This window comes from Uloborus diversus, chromosome 7 (genome assembly GCF_026930045.1).
Source record: "Uloborus diversus isolate 005 chromosome 7, Udiv.v.3.1, whole genome shotgun sequence".
NCBI classification, from domain to species: Eukaryota; Metazoa; Arthropoda; class Arachnida; order Araneae; family Uloboridae; genus Uloborus; species Uloborus diversus.
Genome location: NC_072737.1, coordinates 99,931,463 through 99,958,262, shown reverse-complemented (window position 1 = coordinate 99,958,262; position 26,800 = coordinate 99,931,463). Strand labels below are relative to the sequence as shown.

Genomic DNA, 26,800 nt, shown 5'->3' with positions numbered 1-26,800 from the left:
CATTAAAAAAAAAAAAATAAAATCCAATGCTAGTGCCCTTGATTTAGTTCAGAAAGGGAACTTTTCAATTGCAGAGGCTCATAGTATTTGGATTAGTTTAACAAAGGATAAAAAATCATATGGAGCTGCTTAGGAAAGAGGAGTGACATACAGAATTAAATAGGCATTACTGATTGTAATTTGCTCACTTATATGCTTCCTCTAAATTGTTTGTGATTGAAATTATCATGTCATGTGCTTCAATTAGAAAGTGCCAGAATTTTACTTGTCTAGATTTTGTACCTGATGTCACAGTTTACAAAACAAATTGGCCCCATTTCTCAAAACTTATTTTTCCAGTCAAATTTTTACCACAATCCCAGTTACTACATGGTGGACCAGTTATACAATAGATAAAAAAGTTTCACGAACATTGCTTGCTCCTTGATGCAATGTCTGCTAGCTCTTCTGTTTCAAGAATATTCTAAAATTTCTCATTTGTGCGTATTAAAGTGAGAACCTGTTTAGATTTTTGATACCACCTTTTCTAAGAGTCAATTGCAGGGTCCAAACAACGTAACATTTGATTTTGAATTGTGATAATTTTGTAATAAAATTACAGTGCATTCGTTAACAATTATTTTTTCCATGCATTTTCTATTGTATATCAAGAATTTATTTTTCATTTTGTGAGTTTTTGCCAGTTTCTGCCGCAAAGTGGCAGAAAGTGGTTTTTGCCATGCCAGTTTTAACCGACTTGGCAGAAACTTGCCAACCCTGAATAGTACAGCTGTCACTGGGGTGCTGAAAATGTGTCGAAATTCACTATTTTGGATTGAAAAACATTTGGGCAAGTATATGAATGAAAATATAGGCTAAACGAGCTATACATTAAGCTGCAACACTTGTAATAATTGACGATTATTATAACAAATTAGAACCTAAAGCAAAGGGGAAAAAACTCCCCCCCCCCCATTCGCGCTAACAGAACGATCTACTTGTTGTGATTTGTGTCCACATTTAAAGTATATTTGTGCATAATATTTATGTTCTTAGTAGATTAATGGCCTTTTGAGAAATTCTAAAAAACATAGTTTTTTCCCTTCTCTCTCTCTTTAAAAAGAGAGAGAGAAAATAAATACCATCGCAAACTGAAAAAATTTCAATTATCTGAGTGTTCTGATTAAAAAAATCTTTTTACTTAGAGGGAGAGTACAATTTTACTTACTTTATAAATATTGTTTAAAAAGTAAGGCAAGTCATAATCATCTAAGTCTAAGTGAGTCAGTCCTTGTCATTATTGAAATCTAAATAATTGAGTCATCAAAAGTTTTGGAAAAATTGCTGAAATTTTATAAAAGTCTATAAAAACCTAACAAAGATTGGTAAAATCGTAAAAATCCTTTAACCGTAAAAACTGAAGAATTTTCGTAAAAATTACGAAAAATCTGCAGGTAAGAGTGAATTTCAAACAGGGCTGAATTTGCCTATAAGATAAACAAGTTATTGCTTAGGGCCCTGCTTTGAAGTGGGTCCGTAACTCCCAAAAAAAATTCATAATTTGTTCCTTAAAAAATCGAAATTGCTTGAAAAACTAATTTCATTTTTAAGTGCCTGAAAACCTTGAATATTTGGAAACGTGTGGCTACAAACCTTAAATTTTAAAATTTCTAACAAATGGTAGAGGAGGAGGAGTGCCAAAATGTGTCAAATTCAGCTCCTTGCCACATCCTGTATTAAAAATGTAAAAATCATGGTTTTCACATTTGTAACATATTATTTGAAATAAATTTTTGTGACTCACATGTTTCATATCTTGCTATTTATTCAATCCTGTATGCAGTACTTTGGAAATTCTTTTGTATTGATTGCTTTTATCTTATTTTTTCTGCATATTGTCTATTTGTTTAGTACGGAAAAAATACACGCTACTTCTATTTCTTTTCGTTTTCTGCCCTATTTGCAACTGAAGAAAAGTTGTCATGAGAAATCTATGGTTTCTTTTTTCTTTTAAATTTAAAATAGCTATTTCTTACAAAGTTAGAACAGGACTGTAAAAATTTACAATCAAGTATTAAAATATCAGAGACTGGAAGGTACAAATGAAGTGCGTTAAATAATTTTATTTATTCTAGAGTCCTTGAAAATAATTAGATAAGTCTTTGAAAATCCTAAGTAAAGTGGGTTCCAATTACTTCTACACGATATTGTTAATCTGATTAGCCAGGAAAAAAAAATGATACACTACCTCTATTCCTTTTGGTTTCCTGCACTATATAATTAAAAAAAGGTTGTTGTAATGAGAAATCTATAGTTTATTTTTTCTTTCAAACTTAAAATGGCAAAGTTTGAACAATACTGTACAACTGTATCTAGGTCTATCCAATTAACCTTTATAAGGCTTCAAAATGCAGAATTTTACATCCATTTTACGAAATTTCCTCCGAGGGATAAATCCCCAGCCCCCTAAAATTGGTGATATTCTATTCCCCACTTAAAAGGGAGCCTTGCGTCACTCTCTTGATACCAGCCCCTCTCTTAAGGTCAATTCAAAAAGGACAGCATGAAAACACATTAATAAAAATGACACACAAAAAAGTAAAGCATGGACTTATGCATCACAGGAAACAGACAAAAGCATGAGAGTGGGGAGCACACGTTCTACACATCAGATTTCGATGAAAATTGGAATATAGATTATATAGACCATGAGGAGTAAGATTATGTAATAAAAAAAAATAGTTCAAAAATCTACCACCAGAATAAGACGGAGACTATGTCTGAAAATCGATTTTATTTACAGAATTTGTTCAATGTGCATTCCATCTGCGTCAATCACATGATGAAAACGTGTTATAGCGTGAGCCACAGTTGCACAAAGATTTTCCCTATCAATAGCATGAACATGGCGCCTTATGCTGTCCTTTAATTCAGGCACTGTCCGTATGCTTCCACCTTAGACCCGATCTTTCAGGAAGCCCCACAACCAGAAGTGACACGGATTTAGGTCCGGTGATCGCTGGGGCCAAGCTGTAGGGAAATGCCTGGAAATTGTCCTGTCATCACCGAAATGCATACGAAGCAGTGTTTTTACTGGACGAGCAATGTGAGGGGTGCACCATCTTGCATGAAGACAGTTGAGTCCAAACATGATCGTTGTTGCAAAGCAGGAATGACTTGCTGCTCAAGAAGTGGGCAATATCAGGGACCAGTGACGGAATACCTTTTAGGACCTTGGGGCGGGGGGGGGGGATCTCCTCGAAGAAATGGGGACCGAGGATGAAATCACCGGTGAAACCACACCATACGGTAATGTAATCGGGATGCAGTGACTGTTCATACACAACATTGTTGTTGCCGGATGTTTTACGTGTGTAGAGCGCCCCTATCGTCGATTTTTGAACTATTTTTTTTATTGCATAATCCTGCTCTCCATGTTCTATATAATATATATTCTAAGTTTCATCGAAATCCGTTGCGTAGAACGGTTACTAGAGGGGTCTAAACAGGGTAACTTTAATTATAATCACCCTGTATATATATATATATATATATATATATATATATATATATATATATATATATATATATATATGTATATGTGGTGGGGCTTAAATTTTCCCCAATAAGATGTGCTCACGGAAAATGCAAAAATTGAAACCACGCGATTATGAGAGCTTTTACAGTAATTTCTTTCATGTTACTTAAATACTTGATTCCATGCTATATCACTATTAATTTAGGCGATTCATCTGCCAATCCTGTACTAACTGTTGATTGAAATTCAAAATTGACTAGTTATACTTGATTTTTTTGACTTTTTAAATAACATTTAATCATTATGGTTGATTAGGTTTGTTTGTTTGGAAAAGAAGAAGTTTCTTTGCGTGATATTCTAAGAAAAGGAAACTCTGAAGAAGAACTCATACATGTCATTTCAACTGCTGTTCTCGACAAGAAAAAACAACATGCTGGTAATATTCTCAGACAAGTGTTTCAGTTCCATTTTAGAATATTCTTGAGGCTTAAAAATGTGTATAGAGTTTCTTTTGTTCATAACTTTAAATGCAAAACTGCAATTTCATTAAAAATACCATTTATTGAGCAATTAAATTGTAACTCATTATAATGCTTTAATGCAGAAATAAGACTTGTTTGGTTATGAAATATAGTGTACAGTTAATGTAGCCTGAATTCATTTAAAAACAAAAAACTAAATTGAGGAAATGACAAGAAAAAGGAAGTAAGTGCCAAAATTAAAGATTTGGAGACATTAAGGACAGATGGTAAAAGAACCTCTCTCCTGTTTTGGAGTTAGAGAAGCCCCAAATATAGTTTAATTTAGTAGCCCAGGTAGGTGCGCTATACATCATGAATATAAAAAATAAAGCAATGAAAGAAAAACTAGGATCTGAACTTTAAACATGTTTTACTCAAAACTTTGAAATTTGATACATTTTATTGTCAACTCACTACATCCCTTCACTTTTCACAGCTTCAACTCTTCTAGTTTTGAGTTACATGTTCTAATGTGCTTGAAGTTGTATATCTCATTAAAATTGTATTGATTTTTATTGATAGTACACATTTTGAGGTTGATTTCTTTTTTCGATGTTCAAGCTTATTTTATGCCGAATGAATTCTAATATAAAACATTTTTCTCTTCAGGAATGTTTAATCTTATGAAGGGGGAGAACAGACCGATGATTCTAATTGGTGGTTAGTATCAGAAGTATGTAATATGATTTTGTAACATAGTAAAATGCAGTACATATAATTGTATTGTGAAATTTATATTCGATGAAATCAGAAAGCTAATGATTATATAAAAAAATGTTTTTTTTTACACATTTATAGAAAATGCTGAGTTTTTTAAAAATAGTGTGCATTATTTGATAAATTTTATTGTCAATTTTTGCTTCTGAATTTCCTCTTTTTCACTTGAATAAGCTACACATGTCTGATACTGATAGATTAAAATGGGCAATGGTCTTACTAATAAATTTAATAGCATTTCCTAAATGAGGGGGGAAAAGTTTTGTTTACATATTATTTTCGGGCCAAATATTAACATTGGTCACTTCCTCCCCCTCCTAGTTTTCATATAATTATTTCTCTTATAGATCAATTTTTGCATCCACTTAGTAGAGTAAAATTGAACATGTGCAGCAAAAAAAAAAAAAAATTAACAAATTAAAAATAATACATGAAATCTAATGTGTTTTCCATCACATAAAACATAAGTTATACAATTGTAGATTTTGGTGTCTTTTCTTAACCATTCACTAAAGTTCAAGTGAGTAGTTTCTTTGAACCAAACCAGGATAAGGAACAATTGTTAATGATTTTGATGTAATTAAAAAAGAGCCTTTGTTCACCACACATTAGAAATTGTTCAATCGATTCTTGAAGAATTTGTTAATAGTATGGTATTCAAATGATACAGTGAAGCACCGTTTATGCATTTTTGAAGAGACTGTATAAAAAAAGTGTACAAATGGAAAAACATATACAGTAAAAACCTGTGAAGTTAACCACCCTTGTAAGTTGACCGCCTGTCTAAGTTGACCACTTTTTTCAGGCACGGAATTGGCATTAATCAGATAAATCAACCTTTGTAAGTTGACCACCTGTTTAAGTTGATCACTAATGTGGTGCACTGCAAGTGGTCAACTTACACAGGTTTCACTGTAATAGGTATAGGTTAATGTGTATTAGACTCTGCAAGGACCAGTTTAAAAAACGTATAATTGATCAAGAAGTATAAACTCTTACAGGGTTTTGGCTGGGACGGTTTCGTCCTCCGGACTGCCTCGACCTCGCTCGCAGCATCTTTCATTTGTTTCGGCATCTAAAATCTTTCCTTGGCAGTCGATGGCACAACATCAAAGATGAGCTCAGAGAACATGTTACACTATGGTTGACTACACAGGCGGCAATGTTCTACGAATAGGTATACAAAAACCTGTACCATGCAATGACAAATGCTTGGAAAATCATGGGAGCAATATCGAAAAATAGCGTAAAGGAGGTAGAGTTTTGTGCAATAAATTTCATTGCTCTATGTGCACCTGCCCTTTTTTTAAATTTCAAAACGGTACTTACTTTAAAAACATGCCTCGTATATGTAGGGACGTAGAGGTAAACAATATGAAGAGGGTTCCATAAAAGTCATTTGTGATGGGCCCTAAAATTTCTGTGGACAACCCTGGGTTGAAACACTTAAACCATTTGAGGTTCATCAGAAATCTTCTGCACACTTTTTTAAGAACATAAGAGAAACAAACACACAAAGTTTCATAAAAATCCAAAACTATGAGTGTTAAATCCTATTTTCTTGGTTGAATAGGCCCAAAAACTAAAATCAACTTAAGAAATAAATAAACTATTGAAAGCTATGTATATAAAGTAAATAATAAAATAGTCCGACTTAAAGTAGCTATACTAACTAACTTCAAAAATAATTGACACCTTCACAGAATGCAAAAGGATTGAAATCTCAAAACAAGGCATGTAATTTTCAGCGAATCATGTGTTTGGCGCCAGCATGTTTTCAAAAAATACGTTTTCCAAGGGAAATCATGGCCTTTGAAGATAGAAGTTGAAAAATAGGAGCTGCAAGGAGGAACGAACCAAAAAATGTAGGAATTATAGGAAAATAGGAATGTTTTTTTAGATTTATAGGAAAATATAGTAATATAGGAACACACTTCTATGCCTGTATCATGGACACTTTGCAGCACCCCTCGCCTCTTCTTGCGGCACCCAGTTCGGAAATCTCTGTGAGCTAAAGTATTATAATTATCTTTATCACTATCATATTTGTTTATTCAATTTTTTTAGCTAAAACTTTGGAAATAATTTGTGAGCAATTTAAACCAAAAATAACTACCTTTATTTAAATTTTTCCCCCACATTTTGGAGAGGGCCAGGGCCCCCTCAGCCCCTACCTTATATATGCCCTTGAAATGGTGCTTCACTGTATATTATTTTTTCTTAATATCATGCAGTGCATTTTTAGCAAATGATTTTGGCTTCAAATTTCAGTCATTGAGTAGCTAAATAAAAAAGATTGTCAAACTATTTTTTTTTCTTTTTTTATGGCAAATGTCGATTTTTTAAAAATATTGTTGTTAATTACTTTTGCCTTCCTCCTATTTGGAAATCATTTCTCTCTCTAAAGCCAGACCTAGTGGTGTGATCTGTTGCATCACGGGACGCGGGAGTGTCCTAGCCTCCAAGAAAAGTCGCATTACCAAAATTGTTAATAAAAGTAAAATAATGCAATTTTCATTTACAATTTTAAAAACATATGCAACATTTTGAAATATGTGCTTGAGTTGTTTTTTCCCGTCTTAAAAAAAAAAAGTTTAAAATTTTTTTGATTTTTCTCAAAAATGTCAATTTTAAAATTTTTTATTTTTTTACAGTTTATTAGTACCACTGAGCACTATGTTCCCTGAAAAGGAGAGCTTCCACTTTTTCGTCTAACAGATTTTAGAGGCATTTGAAAAAATAAAGGTTTTTAAGAAACTCTTTACGTAATGGCAGATCTGAAAATTCAAAAAAAAAAAAAAAATTCGCAACAAGTGGCCAGAGAACACTTTTAATTAAGTTATATAGCGAAATTTTCATTTTGAGTCTCCACTTTATCCAGAAGGTTTATTTTTTATGAAAACAAGAACGAGGCTTCAGTCGATTCGCTGCATTTCCTGACACAACCTTTCAGCGAAGCGCCGAAAAAATCGTTAAGCGCAATGCCATTTTGTTCTCACTAAATTCAATATCCTGAATAAAACGGCAACTCAAAATGAAAGTTTCGCTAGAAAAAAAACTATTTTAAACTTTTTTTTTCCAAAAGACTGGAAAAAAAAAAAAAAAAAACTAAAGCACACATTTCAAAATGTTGCATCTGTTTTTAAACAAGAAAAAATATCATTTAAATACAAATTTGGGCAAAACAACACAAAAAAGGTATTTCTTAATTTTTTATAAATTTTAATATATGTTAAATTCAAAAAAATCGGAGATCATCATGTTACACCCCTTGTTGAATTGACATGGATTCTACCATAGGAAAGATTAATTTTGTTTAAGATAATAGATTAAGTGGAAGCTGCAAAACTATTTGATATATTTCTACAATACCAAAGTAATTTATGCATTTTTCATACCCACTATATCTTTTAGTAAAATCTGATGAATTTCATCAGCAAAAAAATTGCAAGAAATTCAAATTATCTAACTTTTCTTTCTTTATGAATTTTTTTCAGCTGTATTAGAAAATTCCTTGTGCAATATCATCAGAAATCATAAATCAAGGACAAACCCTTATCAAAGAAAATATCTTCAATCACAAGCAATTCAATTCTTCCATCAACGCAGTATCTTTACAAATTCAAAGCTTCAATCATCAGAAATTTTGTCACATGTTGATGCTGACGGAAACCTCAATATGGTAGATGTTAGTTCCAAAACCAAAACTGTGCGAACGGCAGAAGCTGAAGCTGTAGTTTATCTGGGGCCAATGGCTTTCAGATTAGTGCATGAAAACAAAATAAAAAAAGGAGATGTTACAGGGGTTGCTAATCTTGCAGGCATAATGGCAGCAAAGCAAACAAGTAACTTGATTCCACTGTGTCATAATGTGCAAATTGATTTTGTTAATCTAGAGATTTCATTGCTTGAGACATCTCATGAAATTCTGATCAAATCTCTGGTTAAAACAACACATAAAACAGGTGTTGAAATGGAGGCAATGACTTCTGTGACAGTAGCAGCTCTAACTATTTATGATATGTGTAAAGCTGTATCCAAAGAAATAACTATCAAATCTGTGAAACTATTAACGAAAACTGGTGGTAAAGAAAATTTTATCAGGAAGTCATAGATGTATTTTTGAGATTGTTTTATCATGCTCTTTGTGGAAAAGAGACGGCATATAACTTGGAAATATTGCGGGTGGGAAATAAATATATTACCTGCTAATTTATGTTAAAATAGCCTATCTGGAAGAAAACATTTTAAATTAAAATGTGAGCTGACACAGAACTTGAGTTACAGCCCTAAATAAAGTTTGAAATCATCGGTGATGTGTTGATCCAAGACCAAGGCTGCAGAGTTGGAGTCGGACTGATTTTGGAGTAGGGAAGTTGGAGTCAAGCGTGCAAGGTTTAAAATTCCAAGAGTTGAAATCGGTCATTTTCCCTCAAAGCCTGCAACTCTGCCGGTATTTGCAGAGTCGGAGTCAGGCTGATGTAGGGATAAAGGTTCTAAAAATCCCGGAGTCTTGGTCGGTCCTTTTGCCTCCGACTCCACAGCCCTGTCTCAAACTATCAAAAACTGATTCAAACCACCAGACCATAAAACTTGGTAGTCTGTTTGCAGAGAATCAATCCATTTTATATCGGAATTTAGCCTGAGCCTGAAGGGTCTTGAGCACATAAAAGCAAAATTCTAAAAAAAAAAAAAGAGCTTTAGAAAAATATATTAGGCTCATGAATAATCATTTGCATACTTTTGTACATAGCCCAAGCTGCTTCACTTTTACTTGTAAACTAAATTTACCCATGATGTCTTTACAAAAAATTTTAATTCACAACTTATGGGAGCTTTTGCGCTTTAAATAGCAAAATTTCTGTATTTACCATCAAGGACTAGTTTGGTTTCACGACAGTAGAAACACAATCCAATCTGACTAAATATTGTTCAATTTTGTAAAATTTTAAGCATGTCATCTGTTATTTATATTGTTTACCTGGAAATATATTGATGTATAACACATCTTGTCTATAAAATTGCTTTGTATCAAAGAATCGAACTTATATTGCACTTTATCTGAAATATAATTTATACAAATAAAGTATCCGACAAAAACTATTTTATTCTTTTTTATAGCTCTTTTTATTACGTGTCATCATTTTTCGTGTTTTCACATCTTATCCTTTTAAAATGCTGGTTGAAATTTAGACACTGTCAATTCAATATCCCCATCATTAGTAATTTGTTTATCATGTTTTATCGAATTTAAGTTACTAGAAAACCTTTTTTCAATGACTAGTATGAATTTTGGCATTGTTCCTATTTTACCCTTCTACTTACAAGAGATGTTAAAAAATGTCTAGCTTTTATCCTCCTCTCATTTTCACGCCACTGTAAAATTGAAAAGGGTATAGAACATGTTAGCTTCAAGCAAGTGCGCCAAGATGGGAGTTCACTGCGTCATTATTCCTCAAATTTTGTCTTAAGAATTGGCAAATTCGGAAACATTCTTGCAATATTGCAAATTTTAAATTCCTGAATGTCCCTTTTCATTAAATACATGTGTGCATACCTGTATTTTATCATTCGTCAAAACTTAGAGTTCCATTTTGCAAATCGAGAAAATTCAAGTTTGGGTGTCACTGGCTTCAAGTATTGTTCATGATGATCTGCATGGATCATTTGTTAGTGATACTGCTATGTATTAAAAAATAGAAAATCGCCCGTCAAGGTATGGGGGAGAAAATTGCTTCTACATTTGAATAAAGCAATTGCCTGTTTCATGATATTTTGATAGATGAAATTTTAACCCTAACTCCAGTGGATTCACTCTAAACTCCAGTAGATAGCGTTAAAATAGTTAGGTTACCAGATCCAGCTCAGCCTTGTCAAAATAAAGCATTTCCCTGCATGCCAAACATTATCAAAAAAAAATTTCTAATTATCATGCTGTGGCGCCAGTTTCATTGTTGGTGATGTCAGCGTTATTCAATCAGCGAATTCGCTATTATATATATGAGGATAACTCAGGGATCAGAGTGCAAATTTAAGAATTTCAGAAAATATAATTCTAAGAATAGAATAAATATCCTCACAGACAGCTTTTGGAACATGAAGACTCCAATATTTGATTGTACATGATAAACTTGTCATTTCCAATTTTTTCAGGAGAGTCCAAGGGTACATGCTCAATGCATATTATAATGAAAAACAAAAACCACATGACATGAAAATGCATGGGGATATGGCACTTCACAGAAGACATTCCAACATAACTTGAAATGTTAGCTAATCAAGAAAATTATGATCTGATAGTAGAATATTGATGTTGGAAGAGTAGGCTCGCTTAGTTCTGGGCAGAACTTCTTGCTTTTTTCTTTGTGTTGAAAGTAACTTGAATAGAAATAATTAAACAACAAACAGGTTACATTTATTAAATTATATTGCATACACTTGTTATATGTGTATAGTTAGATATATACAAAAATAATATTTTTACATAACTCTTCAATTTCAGGCACTTAGCTTTTTATATAAAAGAAAAACATTTAAAAAAGTCTTACTACGAAGTAGATATCAAAATACACTTCAAAATTTATTCTGTATTTAATTTTATTGCAAAATAATGATTTATTTCAGTATATATTTTATAATTTAACTGTATGATGAATTCTAAAATATCAAAGCTCATAAATTACATAAACATCTACAATAAATAGTATGGATCTTTTTCTAACATACTATTACATCTAATATACAACCCTTTATAAAAATATAAGTACTCTTTAAAAATTCCAAGACATTCTGGAATCATATGTCTTTCATTCGCTGTTAACAATGAACAATATAATAAATTAACTAATAACTCTCATTTTGCAATGCATGTAAGTTCTAACCATATGGGGCTTTAAAAGAAAGAAAAAAAAAACAATGTATGGCATATAGTGATATATGTGGGGAATTTATTCACCTCAAAATAAATTATGCTGATAAAAAAAGACATTTAAAAACTTCAATTCTCTAATATGATAACTTGGTATAGTTTTGTGGGTTTTTTTTTTTTTTAGTTTGATTCAACAAACATTGATTTTGGAAAGAAGAGGATCAAATTTTCTCTATACAGAGACACAAACTACATTCTTAAGCTGTTGTAAAGTTTTTTTTTTTTTTTTTGAGCTGGTTTTGCTTTTATAAATCCTTGAAGTAAAATGGAAATTAGTTATAATGATTTACATGTTTTGTCCATTAATTATTAAATTTTACTCAAAACTCAACCCTCATGCATAATATAATAATTACTCATCTGAACTAAAATGCATGTTAGAAGTACCTTGTAAATTCAGGATAAAATACGAGTATAACCAAAAATCAACAGATTTTGAAAATATAAAAAACATTGAATAAAATTGTCTCAAATATGCATATTGCACCTAATTCACCCCATGAGCTAAGATTTTGTCTAAGAGGGGAAGATAAGCCTAACCCCCCTCCCCCCCCCCAAAAAAAAACAAAATTTCAGAAAAATCCTTTGTTAATAAGCTCATATGAAACATTTTGAGAGCTCTAAACAGAGAAGTGGATAGAAGCTTCCCAGGTAATCTTCAACCATGGGTGATCTCAAGGATGGAAGGATAAAAATTAAAACACCTGTCCATCTGCCCCCCCCCCAAAAAAAAACCCCTGCTAAACAAGTTCTCAGAGGAAAAAATTGCAACACAACAATACAAACAAGTCCAAAAAAACTCCCTAGATTAAAAATAATTTATTTTTGGCAATCAACTTTAAAATTAACATTAAAAAAATCAGGGCTCACAACAGATTTTAAGTTTACCCTTGGGGATAAAAAGAACTTTGATTATTAAAAAAAATTAAATAAAATAAAATCAAAAATGAACAATTATATTAAAAAATTGGATATGCAGTGATCAATCAACCACTTTGATGATAATTTATAATTGCTCAATTATTTTTTAAATTAAAATTACTTTTGCCTAGAACAAGAAACTATGCTGAAAGAATTTATTACATTTACCAATAGAATAGTTTCACTCTAGCTGTAGTGCCGCTCCCGCTTGATTCACAAATATTGTCGTAGGGGTGTAAAAAAAAAAAAACGTTATTTTTTTACATAAAAATGCAAATGGATAAAAGAGGTGGCAGGGAAAATCTGGACTGAAATTTTAAAGAAAAAATTAACCAAAAAAAAGTTTAGGACTTCAAAGAATGAATGCTTTGAAGAATGATACATTAATTCTATGGTGCTTTTGAGAAATACAGTGGGCAACTACATCATCAATGCGACATTGCCTCTTCCGTGTTAATGAATCTCAATCTGTGTTAGTTCCTCTCACTCTGCTTAGTTATCAGTATCAAAACTTATATACAAGAAATCATTGTATTTAAGACTTAAAGGAAATCCAACCCTTGATATAATATACTATATCAGCAACTTGTTTTAACACATATCTTTTAAAAAAGAAGTTGATGGAACTAGTAATAGTATACGGTAACATTTGAACTCATATTTTTCTATTGCTAAACAAAACCCGGACTTGTGATGCGAATTTTAATACAAGCTACATACGCGTACAATTTTTTGCTCATTTTTAAACACTTAACAAAATTGAGCATTGAATTTTAACACTAGTTTCAGAATTTGAAGTTATTTAAATAGCATTTCAAATATACAATCAAAACACTTAAATGGATGTGTGAATATTTGAACAAAAGATATAACAGTTTCTGAAAGTCCATAAATAACATACAATAAATATATTAATAAATTTTATGAGATTAGAATTTTAAGCTATAACTAAAACTGTACAAATATGAAGTAGCAACAAAGTCTTCAAACAATTCTTATGCGAAAGAAAAAACAAAGGTAATACAAACTCATCACTGAGGTATCTATTGTAATTTAACAAAATGTTAACTTCATCAAAATTATTTTGATTAACTTCCATAAAGATTTGATTGACTAACTTTTTTCTATATAAAAGTTTGATTGCTTATAATAAGTCAGAAAATAAAATTTTATCACAAAAATAAACAGTTCTATAATAAACTAAAATCAATTATCACAACAATAACTCTCATCTAACACATTAGTTTTTATATTTTCTACATAAATTTAATAAAACAACTGGAGCGCATTCAGGGGTACACAGAATAAAAAAATATCAGATCTGTAAAAGTTTATTTTTTAAAAAGCTACAAAAGGATGGCCAATCTGCATTAAAATTTTTTTTTAATATTCAGATCTATTCATATTCAATTATATCGGAATAAGAAAATGAAAAACTAATAAAGCTTTACACATATTTGGTTCCATCTAATAAAATTAATGTTGAAAAGGAATGTTAAATGTATGATTCTATAAAAACTTAAAATAGAAAGTAAAAAAAAATATGGGCCACACTTAAGTATCTCATGTAAAGCATTTTACTACAAAACCACATTTTAAAACTGTTACACAATCATCAATAGGAATGTAATGTTTATGAGCATATTTTGGCATAAACAAATAGACACTCACAAGACATCTATTTAAGTCAGATATCGCTGCTCCCATGTGCGGGTCGAAAACTGCCGCTGCTTAGAGCTCCGAAGGAGAGTTACGGACAACGGAATGGTGCCATCCTGTGACTGCCCTTCTACTGGCAAATCGAGCAGCGTCTTCTCCTCCTCCTCCTTGGCAACCCTGTTGACATACCCTCTCGTCTCAAGCCTGTTGGCATACCCCCCTGTCTCAACCCTGTTGACATGCCCTCCTGTCTCATCAATGGAGAAACGAACCCTGGATCCACTTGTGCTACCAGAACTCTCGTCACTGGGGGTGCCCAGACCATCAGTTGGAGTTGTCCTGGAAGGGGAGGTGGAATTTGAGAAAGCCGTCCATTGCTTCGGAGAAGTGCGACCCAGGGCACTTTTTTTCGGCAGGGGTGGCAACCTTCCCAGATCCAAGGTCGAAGGTCGGTCTGGCCCCTTCTCCTGACTTTTCCTACGCTGGAATGCGGGGACATTGTTGGAATAATTAAGTAATTGAGGGATGGCATTTGCCTCAGAATCTGCCTCGTCGCTGTGAAAAGATGGGTTTATATTTGAGGAAGAATTGGATGCATTTGACACATTGGATGGTGTACGTCGATGACTATATTTGGACCTTTGTGGCAGGAATGCTTGAATGTTTGACAAGTCATTAGTGGATGAAATTTGAGAACCGGGATTATCATAAGCATAAGTTCCTTCTAGATTTGACCACTCGGGGTAGGTTTTTTCTTCTGAAGGCTTAGAGTCTGGGTAATATTTTTCAGTAATGTAACAATCTGTTGAATAGAAGTCTGTGTTTGAGCTGAAATTATCACTTTCACAACTGGCAGAAGACAGTTTCCTAGGCGATAAAGGCAACTGGGAAGAGCCACTGTTCCACAGGGAATCGAAGTGTTTACTTTGATGAGCACCATCTAAGATGAGACTAGGGCGATAATGACGCGTTTGGCCGTGGTATGTATTATGAGGATAACCGGAAGTAGATGAGAATTCATAATCCGAACCGAGAATTGGTGGCCCTAGAGGGGGAAAAAATTACTATATATTACGTACATTACATTAGTACACTAAATTGAAAAGACAGAAAAAAATAGTACTTTCAAACAAAAAAAAAAAATCAGTTATGAAGGGTATTTTAAAAATGGTAAGTTTGTAAGTTTTAGGTATTGAATAGCATAAAAAGTTCTTATGTTCCAATGTGCTGCATCATTAAGAAAGAATAAATACTTTTGAAAAGTAGTCAAGCTGATTGTGCACCAAAGTTTTCAAAAAACTTTGAGATTTTAATTTCCAAAAAGTCCTTAAATTTAAACATTGTGGCATCTCATTTTTTTCCTAAAAATTATCTTTTGATAAAAGTACAGTAAAACTCATTTTATTTATGTGAATATGATGGAAAGCACAGAGACCATTTCGGTTTTATTTATGCTTAAAGCATTTCAAATAAGACAATAAAAAAATCAGTGATTTAGCCAAATCTTAACTGACAGGTACAAAGTAGAGCTTTTAATCTGTTGAAAGAACAGTTAAATCTCGATATCCAGAACTTAAAGAGAAAAAAATTGAAAGATCAAAAATTCATTTGATCAAAAACTTAACATTATCATCAAAAGTAAAATATTTTGGATTTGGTCTATTTTACTATTGATAACATGCAAAACCATTTCAAAAAGTAATCCACTTTAGTTTCAATAAAACACTACATACAAAATTATTTGCAAAAAAAAAAAAAATTTAATTACTGTTTGCTTTAAAGAGTGAGACTTGATTACAGTTTCTAAGCATATTTTATTTAATTAGTACAATATTTTTATTTTTATTTATTTATTTTTATTTATTTATTTAATTTTTGTAATAATCAAGATGCACAGAAATGAAACTTTTCAACCTTTTGAGGGAAGCCCTGAAAAACACTTGAATGAAGGACAGCACAGGCATGTGCAGTTTCTTTCACTCCTTGCTGCCATGGAAAAAAAAAAAAAAAAAACTATTTTTCTTGGATTACATGCATATTTCGGCACTTTTCTAGAAATGACAATAGAAATTTTGCTAAAGCAAAAAAAGAGTTACGTGAGAGTCAACTCATCTCTCACAACTCTGCCAATGTGCAATTGAAAGTAGTTATTGCTGACTTAATGCTAAAAAGGGATAAAAAATATGGGAAAAAAATACTATCATTTAAACCAAAAATTTTGTTTTCAAAACAAGCACTTGCTGAAACTGGTTCTCAGGTCATAAATCATACCGTAAGGGGTCCAAACATTATTCTTACTTTTTAAATGCATAATAGTATACAGTTTTAAAACTACTATTATGTAAGACAAAAAGGAGTTTGTAGTTTGTACAGGGTGTTTTGTACAACAAATGATAAACCTATAAAAATGGAATTGTCCTTTTGAGAGGAATAAACACATATGTATGCTATAGGATTGCATATTCAGAAACAAAGTTTTTATACTGAAAGAAGGGACCGTTTAAATTTTTGAGGAATATATTTGTGTCTATGTTACAATTATTGGGGAACATTTCCGTCAATTCAAAGATATTTCAACATTTTTTAACTTTTTCTTCTACTTGTCTTACTTATCTTGTTTTCAAATAAAAAGTCACAAAATAAAATAATGTGGTCGACTATTTCTAATTATTGGTTTTTAGGAAGATGAGGCATGTCCCAAGTCCCAAGACTCCCAAACTGTCCATTCTTGTCTTGCAAATGGACAAATCAAGTGCCTCGTGTTTTGCAAAGGGAAAAAGAATTCTGCCATTTGCACCAAGTGCCTTGATAATCAGGCTTGCTGAGCATAATCTTGGACAGAGGTGGCCTGATCGGTAAGGCATCGTACTTGTGACCGGAGGGTCCCGGGTTTCATCCTAGTCATTCGAAAATCCTTTGTTGTGATTAATGGTGACTGGAGGACGTTAAATATGCTTCTGGTCAAAGTCCTCCGAATAAAACAATACCTGTGGGAGTGCTGGACCAAGGATTGCTTGGCTCTTGGTCTGGTTCAAAAAATCAGGGCTGTCTTCAGTGTCCCATCCAACTGGTTAAACCACAAACAGTGATAGGTATGGGGTACCCTGGAGTGAACAGTGAACATATTGATTGTGTGGGGCTGTCTAGGCAAAATCTTTAGTCTGATTCTATTCTGGTACATTTCACAACATTTCTACGGATCTTATCTAATTTAGTCAAACATTAGATGATTAGTAATAACAACAACAAACATTTAATTACCCATGTCTTTTGGCCACCACATTTCTTCGTCTTCGGCATCATTTGGATTTCCAGTTGGCGGCCTGTGCCGCAGGGAGGAGTATTTTGCACTCCTGATGTCAAATCCTGCAGCCACTGAGGCAAGAATGGCACTCATATTCCCTAAGAAGGACCCTACAAACCTGCGTGGAAGAGAAGATCGCTTGCTGTTGGTGGATATCTCTCCATTACCATTATGATGACCGTATGATTTCGACATCGATGTGAAGTCATCATCTAAACCTGTAAATTGCAAAGGGAGGAAAATAAAGAAAAAAAAAGAAACATGTATTGCAAATTTAAAGTTAAGTAATCCACTAGAGACAGATTCAAACTCATACCTATAAAATGCCATTCTAAACTAAACTTCAGGCTCATGGGCATGATATATGTAAATCTGGTTCTAAGTGTAAAACTTGCTACTATTGCACTTTTTCGATTCAAAACACTGCATCTATCTAACGATGTTGCCAATGCTGATAATTGAAACGTCATTTTGAAACTGCTCACTTCATCTAAATCTACAGCAACTTGCTTGAAATCCCCCTTGCTTTTTTCCTTTCTGCAGTACAACTGCAATTCGAAATACTTTTATTGTTGAGGTTGACTATTAATGTCACTCTCCCATAGTTTGTTATATACAGTCAATTCGTGACAACTTGAAGTCTGATAAACTTGAATATCATAATAACTCGAAGTTTTTACCAAGTCCTGATCCCTTTGTCTTTAATTCCATGGTAATTTTTCTCAATATCTTGAAGTAAACTTCCTTTAACTTGTTTTTTCAAAGATGACTCGAAATTTATTTTGGAAGAATGGGGGGGGTGGGGGGGGGGGAGAGAGAAAGAAAGAAACAAGTGACTGTGAGAGAAAAATTAATTCACCTTCACTTGCACTTGCAACTTCTGCACATTAGCAAGGGGAACACTGTTGAGCTAATGTGGATAAAGGAGTTACACGTGCAGAAATGAATACAGCTTGTTTTCTTTTGTTCAGGGATGAGAGTGGCCAGACAGCAAAAGGAGGAAATCCAAAAAATTTCATAAAAGGGATGATATTCAAAATATTTCGTGAAAGAGATCCAAAACTGCATCATAATAGAACCTGGAAGCCATGATATTCAAAAATTCAACAACAAAAAAGCTAATTTACCAGTTTTAAAAGGTAATATGTATTTAATTAAGTATAAGCAATAATTTTGTACAATTTGCTGCATTGTACCATTTCTTGCAAGAGTATTTATTCCTAAATGAATATAAATTTTGAAAAAGAGGCAACAATTGAATCGCTGATTTTGAAAAGGGCGCAAGTCACCATTTTTGACAAATCGAGATAATAATGGGAAACGGTACTGTGAATGTAAACCTACTAAATGAAATTAAAAACGACATAAGTTTGTATGAAAAGTGATTGAGAAAAATGGAGGGGAAATTTGTGATGATTTTGAAAAGGGCGTTAGTCATTGAACTTACGCACTTTACAAACTCATTGGCAAATTCTAATAGATGTCGCTGGTTGTGCAAGGTGATATTTTTTGTTTCTATTGTATTACAGTTTTTTATGAACTGTAGTGGGTAATCTTCTGTCACTATTTCGCGATATTGCATCATTATTTTACCAATATTACGTCGTCATTATCTACGATGTTTTGGTTTAGGTATTTTTTTTAAACATTAATGATGGACAAAGTAAATGAAAAAAAAAAAAAACATAAAGGAGTCAGAAACATGCTTTGATTCATTTTTTAAAGAGAAATGTGACGGTGTCCTTGCTAATCTGTACTCTATGTAATGAAAGACAATACAAGACGTCTATTTTCAATCCCTCGTTGATCACCATGAAGTCGTAAAACATTGTCCCAGAAAAGAGAACCACGAGTGAGGCAGTCCACTTTCAGCTATCACGTCATGCAGGGCTCCCAAAAAGTATCTGTTTGTCAAAAGGTTTTTCTCAGTCTTCACAGCGTCTCCGAAAAGAAGCTAAGGCGTTTACAGGGATTGTTAAGAGGAGGAGACACTCCAACAGAACTACGCGCTCAAGCTCCTCGACCAAATTTTTAAGATTTTCGCCATTGAAATCCACTGAATGGTGGAGTATATTAAATCACTTCCCACAAAAACATACCACTATTCCAGCAGAGAAAACATCTAAGTCCCTGACGAATATCATGTATTGATTCTGGCTACCAGAAAGGATCCCTTCACTGTCAAAGTGCTACGCCCCAAAGAAGTCAAAGATTTCAGTCAATGGTGGCCAGAGTTTTATAAGAAATCCTGCTTCTCTTTGAAAAAGACCCGCCCGGGCCAGAAGAGAGATTATCACGATTTATTCTTCGGGTCAGTTCCAACAAGATGTACGTGTTTGATTCTTCAACACCTAGGATCCTTATTGCTTTTGACCGGATTGATGGTCTCAGCTACAACAGTTACAAACTCCTGAAAGTCAAGAACATCCCCGATCTACCAACTACGCCAGCATACACTCACTGATCAGGTGCCCATCAATGAAAAGAAGTTGACTAACATTAGAAAGCTCCTCTTTCACATTCCCAAATAACACCATGGATTCTACAAAATGATCCTCTTGGAAAAATACGGCTTCTAACAACGCCAACCAATTTGTAACATTTATACAATTAAAAAATATCTTTTAAATAAGAGCAAATAAAATGTTTTTTTACTGCCAAAAACCGATTGATTTTGAAAAGGGCGTAAGTCATTTAATTTGTAAATTCGGTATTTGATCCAATTTAAATCGGAAATTAACCAAAACTTCACTGAACATATGTAAAAGCAATGCCTTTGGAACGACTGCTATAGATTTATAATAACTAATTTGTAACTTGAGATAAACGGTTTTATCAAGTTTTCTCAAAATCAGTTACTGGTGACTTACACCCTTTTCAAAATCAGCGATTCAATTTCCAACCCCTGAGTCCTTGAACAAAGGGTTGGGGGGTGTCAATCTTGGCTGCATCATACAATAGTGTCAAATTTTCATATTTTTTTTAGAGAAAAATATATTTTTTTCATTAAAAACATTGGAGTTTATAGTGTTAAATGAGTGAGAGCATACATTTTAAAATTAGGTATGTTTTTAAAGTAAATATTTACAACAGAGAGAAAAATCTAAAATTTCCCTATGTGGTAGAACATACTTTTCATAGTAAGAATTGAAAATCTTAATATATAAAAATCTTCTGTGCAGACGTTTGTCACCATAAGGCTTTTAAACAGCTGGACCGAGCATGGTTTTAAAGCGCGATGGATCGAATTGGAAACGTTTTTGTTAATTAATTAATTAATTTAAACATTGGATGGTTATATCACCCAAATGATTAATATTTATTTAAACCTACTGTTGAGCGAGAATTGAAATAAATATTTAACATGTTGCCAAAGGACAATAAGAAAGCCAGCTCTGCTTTCTGTAATGAAATTTCCTACTGTGATATGTCAATTGAGAACAGATTAAACGTAGAAAGAGTGAGTGAAGCCTTTTCATTTCTTAAAACAGGGTTCATACCCTTAAGGCAGAAAAAAATTCAAGCACATTTCAAGTACTTTTCAAGGTAAAAAATTTTGTTTTCAAGGCAATATCATAAATTTGTACTAAAAATATTGTATGCAGATTTCATTTACTACAAACACATAGAAATAAGGCAATAATACAAAAAAGTATAGGAAAACAAAATTGCTTTTTCTACAACGAGAGACGTTTTGATGAAAGATCTACTGCGTTGAAAGTTTTTCTGAAAATGTTTGAAAAGTTTGGTCATAAAGAGAAGCAGATACCAAGAGGTTTAATTTTGAGGTTTGCAAAGGTTGCAGCAGTCAGAGGTTTGCATATTTTCTAGAATCAGCAAATTAATACTTAAAAAAAAACCTTTCATAAGTGCTTTTAACTTTTATGGGAAGAAACTTAAATACCTAAGCTCAATGGCATTGCCAGAGAGCAGTTTTTGAAGTCCCCCCCCCCCCCCCCCCCCCCCCCGGTTTCAACATTTATTTCCAATATCTATACAGTGGTTTATTACACTATAAGGGCAGTTAGGACAAAAACACTACCCAGAAAGTTATTTCAGTTTGCACTATTAAGTTCTGAAAATATCAGGTTTGCAAATCATTTATAAGTATGCAAATCAATTATTCGTATGTATTTATTAGCTGTTCAGCCAATAAGGCATTTCAACTGTCCTCGAGTAAATTTAAAAATTAGGAAGCAAGAAAAGTTTATGAACGTCCACAGTCCAGTCTCTACACCTCAAAATATACAAAAGCAGCTTAAGCAGTGATAAATTACTCTGAATGCAAACTTGAGCCTATTCAGCTTTCATTGATTAATTTGCAATAGACAATGAATGTGCAAGTTCAGATTTATAGAGCCATATTTCGAAATTGAAAAGATTCACAAGAAGTTGACATATATTATGACAAAAGTAGTTTTATTTTTAGAAAAAATGGGTTATTGTTGAAATTAGAATTTAAATTTAGAAAGGCAATAATATTCAGGTGTAATTGTGATTTGTGAGTTCATAAAAAATTACCTGAAAGTTTCAAAGAGCAAAATGGGGCGAGGGGGGGGAGAATAATTTTTAAAACTAAGCCCCCTATTACTTGAATATACATATGTACAACAATAACTTTTGCTATGCATACAATTCATAAAATAGTTTATTAAGTCAAAATATTCTGCATAGAAATACCATGCCCAGTGCCTGTTGATAACCAGCAACAGGCACTGGGCCTAGCTAGGCTGGTACTGGTCAATTTATTAGATCCAAATGAAGATGAATGACCCTCCTTAAGCTATCTACCCCTTTGCTGATTAAAGCCTCTTTCAGTAAGCTCCAAGTACCCACAACTTTAATAAAGTAGTAATTTTGAACTTTTGAGGAAAAGGGGAAAATTGGAGATATAGGGAGGTGTAAAAGTATAAAAACGAACACTACACGATTTCAAGTGAATAATCATAACACAACCACCCCTGTTATACACCTTATTTATTTTAGCAGACATAAAAAATAATGTACTTATAAATAAAATTATATAAATCAACTTTATATTTAAAATACAAACTTTAAGTTAATTTGTTAGGTGCTCAACTGCTGAAATTTTAAATTTTTTTTTAAAAATCTGTTATGACCAAAAATTAGGTAAAGATAATCATTCAAAATTGCAAAAATAAATAAGCAAATAATTAAACAAGACCAAGGTAATAAATTCTTTAACTCTTTAGTTATTAAAATAAAAAATAAAATAAGCTAATCTGATGTAGCAGTCAAAATAACTACTAATTGCCAAAAATATAAAAATATTTACAAATACAAAAGGAATGAAATCTCAAACAAGGGAAGCAAATTTTCGCGAATTAAGTTTAATGTTGTCATGTTTCCCATAAAATAAACTTATATTTTACTGAAATTAAACATAAAATATGCTAATCTACGGTAGCAAATATGAAAATAACATCCGATTAGATAATATATTTAAATATTTGCAAGATGCAAAAAGATTGAAATTTCAAACACGAGAAGCAATTTTTCGCAAAGTCTGAGTTCGTTCAAGCTGGCATGTTTCCCATGAAATAAATTTATTTGTTTTTTATTAAAATTAAACAAAAAATATACTAATCTAAGGTAGCATATGCGAAACTAACATTTGATTAGCCAAAATATTTAAATATTTGCAGGATGCAAAAAGATTGAAATTTCAAACACAAGAGCAATTTTCCGCGAAACCCGATTAAGTTCAATGTTGTCATGGTTTCTAAATTAATTTCTTTGTTAATTAATGAAATTAAACAAAAAGTAAACTAATCTAAGGTACCATATGTCAAAATATCTTTCGGTTGTAAAAAACATCAAAATATTTACAAGATGCAAAAGGATTGAAATCCCAAACACGGAAGCAATTTTTCGCGATGTTGCATACTGAACACATGTTCAGAAAATTGCATTGGTGAAATACTTTTTTAAAACTTCTAAGCACAATTCGTTGATTTTTGAGAGAATTTAAGCACTAAGAAACTTTTTCAAGGTTTTAAAACTTTTTCAAGGTTTTCAAGCACTTGAAAATGAACTTTTTTTTTTCAAGCACTTTTCAAGGTTTTTCAAGGGCGTACGAACCCTGTAAAAGCAACGATTTTAGGTCCCATGATATATTTTAAAGTAAAGTACTGGAAGGTTCATGCAAAACGTGTGTTCTGTCGTCGTAGTTGAACAATGTGACCGGATCGGTGCTTTAGGCTTTCTTAACCAAATGATCAGAAAGTACCGTACCCAGCAACATTTGTTTCTCAGCTGAAATCCATCTGAGTTTTGGCAGCAATGTCAAGAATACTTCAAAGATTGTCAAACTAATCAGTGCATTAGTAAAGGAAAAGATGATGGAATTTAAAGACGAAACAAATTTCATTTTCGTCCAGATAAGGGTAGTTCTGTACACAAAAAATCAGTGCAGAGGAAGATCTTTATCTTTGGTGGAAAGAACAAATTAGGTAATATATGAAGTTTAAAAAGTTTTCGTTCGAAAGATCGGACCGCTAATGGGTCGGAGTTGGCTTCGCTCACTGATCGGCTGGATTACAGTAACGTAGTGGCTTGGCGACTTTGGCTATAAACAATAGAGTTGCGTGATCATTTGTTTACATTTTAAAGCTACTGTTAATGTAATTTATTGTATCTTTTGTTTATTTGGCAAAATATTTCAAATTGCAAAGAATTTTTGTTTTTTTGTTTTTAAAGAGTGTTTAGTCATTTTAGTTTTAAGAATGTGTTTATTTTACACCGGGAGGGGGGGGGGCGAGTTATTTTCGCTTATTCAGAGAACTGTTTTTACCTTTATCATTTTTTTAACCAATATCCTTTTGATTGTTTTATTCTTTTTCATATGGGAGATGTTGCAGCAGGACTTCCCGTTTGCTCTAGATGGGCAGTTAGTTTTTTACACTTAATATCTGAGGGCGCTTTTTATCCTTTGATTATGGCTGAAGGAACAAACCATCAAGTACGGGAGAAAAAATAGTTTTAATAAAACAACTGCTCAGTGGGCATTAGATAAATCAAGTTGTAATAAATATACGCAGTCTGACACCAAGCAGCTTAAAACATTTTCTTTTTACTTATATTTTTTCAACAAAACGGTTTAAACACTTGATAGTAAATTAAATTTTTTAACTTCTAAATTTACAAAGTTTGAACAGAACAATGTCTCTGTCGGGTCCTCTAGTAAATAAATATATTTGTTTATAAACGATTGGTTATCTTTTTCCTTGCATTGTAACCCAAATTTGTTTTTAAACCTTTCTAATACAATTTCGGATTCAAAAGAACAACTTGCAGCTGCCACATTTAATCATGAAATCTCAAATCTTTTACCAGGCTGTAAAGCCTAAACCATTTGAGATTCGCCATAGATATTTTTTACACTTTCTTAAAAGTGATTTTTTTTTAAAGCTGGACACTTTTGATAGTTGATGTCTTCAATTTTCGAAAAAATTTCAGGATGTGTTACTATGATTTAAAAAAAAAAAAAGCTTCTTTCCTCTCTAATTTGACTTCGAGTGAAGGTTTAAGTTTATGGTTGTGACAAAAAAGAGCTAAATATATGATTGCTTTGCTTCAAAAGAAATGAGTGAAAAAAGAGAATTCTTTTAAATAAGGATAGTACTTGATACTAGGTACATTCTAGTATAAATATTTTGGTGACTCACTCATGGCTTTGCGGGCAAAGGTCAATTGAAAATGCTATTTTTTAAACTCCTTTTTGCCTTGTTTAGGCCCGGATATCTGCTAAAGCCGTGAGTGACACTCGGAAATAAGTCTATGATTAACTACTCACCACAGTATAGTACTAAGAAAAATATAAAATGGCTTTGGTTTCTCTTGGGTTTAGTAGTTAAACAGTTTCAAAGTCGATGATTTTTTTTAAAATCGGCCAAGACAAAAATTAAGAAATTGTTTACAAAACCTTTGTGAAATTACAATTCAGTTGAAAAGTTTTTAGCACATTTGAAGTTGAAAGCAATGAGGATAAAATTAAGTTTTGAAAACAAAATTTTTCATTTCTTAGGAAAAATACACATTTAAAAAAACAAAACAATTTGCAGCACATTTTGTGTTAATTTCATTAGTTTACAGTTAAAGAAAACATTTAATTCTGCTTTGTTTTTGGAAACTTGGGTAATAAAAAATCTCGTCGACTTCCATATTGTGAATGACCGAAAATGGCGACTACGTTTCACACGTAGCTGAGAAAAGACTTTTCCATAAATAAACGATTTTCCCGATCATCCTTACCATCCACAAGCTTGTGCTTCTAAAGCAGTAAATTGTCTTCCCTGTTGAGTTTGTGCATGATTCCTGTTCACCCTAATTTTTTTTCTTAGGAACTACTGAGGGGTAAAAATGTCCGCGGAAGTTTTTTTTTTTTTTGGGTCACCTTTTTTTTTTTAATTACCAGCGTCATTTTGCCTCAAAAGTTTTACAATTTTTTTTTCAGGAAACATCGATAAAAAACGAAATTGCAAATTTCCCTGACATTTTTAACTATGTCATTTTCCCTGACAATTCGAGGTTTTCCCGGAGCATGCGAACCCTGATGAGTGGTCAACATCTCTACTAAGGGAGGGAGAAAAATGAAACACATAATTTCAGTTTAATAAAATAGAAAACTAAGCTATATCCGGTAAAAATCTAGCCTAGCAGCAATCTACTCAACTAGAGGGTTGAATCGGTAATTGTTTTTGTTGCGTTTTACTCTTGTTCAGCTTCGGAAAGGGACCGGATAACAATAACTTTTTACTTATTACTAAAAACATTTGCTAGTTGTGCAGTTTTGCTAATTACTCAGCATGAATATGTGAAGCATGAATTGAAAAGTACAAGTTTTTTAATACAGTTAGAAAAAGTTTTTAATCCTCTCGAAAACATTTCCAAGGACAGACATGAGATTGCCGAAAAGTAGGAAATTCAAGCAAAACAAAAATCATTTTAAAATAATTTGCTCACAAAAGTTTGAATTTCAGTTTTAAATCTCTACATTCTTGAAGGAGACAAAATTTGCATCAAACTTCCAGCTATTTTCGAACCAGAGACATCATTGTCATTAAGGGGTGAAAAAAAGTCATTGTTTTCTGTTATCCACTATTTTTATTATCATTTCTTCATAAGGTGTTTAGCAAATTTAATGTGAGATACTATAGTATGTGCAAATATAATGGAAAGAGAAAATTTCACTGCTGGAAAAATCTTGTTTT

General features: G+C 32.5%; 2 protein-coding genes across 2 annotated transcripts in view; one reads left to right on the top strand and one right to left on the bottom strand.

Annotated features, from left to right (window-relative positions):
- Positions 1–9,844, top strand: part of LOC129225820 (molybdenum cofactor biosynthesis protein 1-like) — a 48,238-nt gene extending 38,394 nt beyond the window's left edge. Inside the window, exons 9-11 of the mRNA XM_054860335.1 lie at positions 3,833–3,953; positions 4,648–4,698; positions 8,253–9,844. Coding sequence (XP_054716310.1) covers positions 3,833–3,953; positions 4,648–4,698; positions 8,253–8,869 — 789 coding nt within the window. The 3' untranslated portion in view covers positions 8,870–9,844. The remainder of the gene's footprint in view (positions 1–3,832; positions 3,954–4,647; positions 4,699–8,252) is intronic.
- Positions 9,845–11,192: 1,348 nt separating this feature from the next.
- LOC129226005 (mitogen-activated protein kinase kinase kinase 11-like) overlaps positions 11,193–26,800 on the bottom strand; it is a 44,205-nt gene continuing 28,597 nt past the window's right edge. Inside the window, exons 8-9 of the mRNA XM_054860580.1 lie at positions 17,525–17,785; positions 11,193–15,308 (exon numbers count right to left, since the gene is read on the bottom strand). Of these exons, the coding sequence (XP_054716555.1) occupies positions 14,287–15,308; positions 17,525–17,785 (1,283 nt within the window). The 3' untranslated portion in view covers positions 11,193–14,286. The remainder of the gene's footprint in view (positions 15,309–17,524; positions 17,786–26,800) is intronic.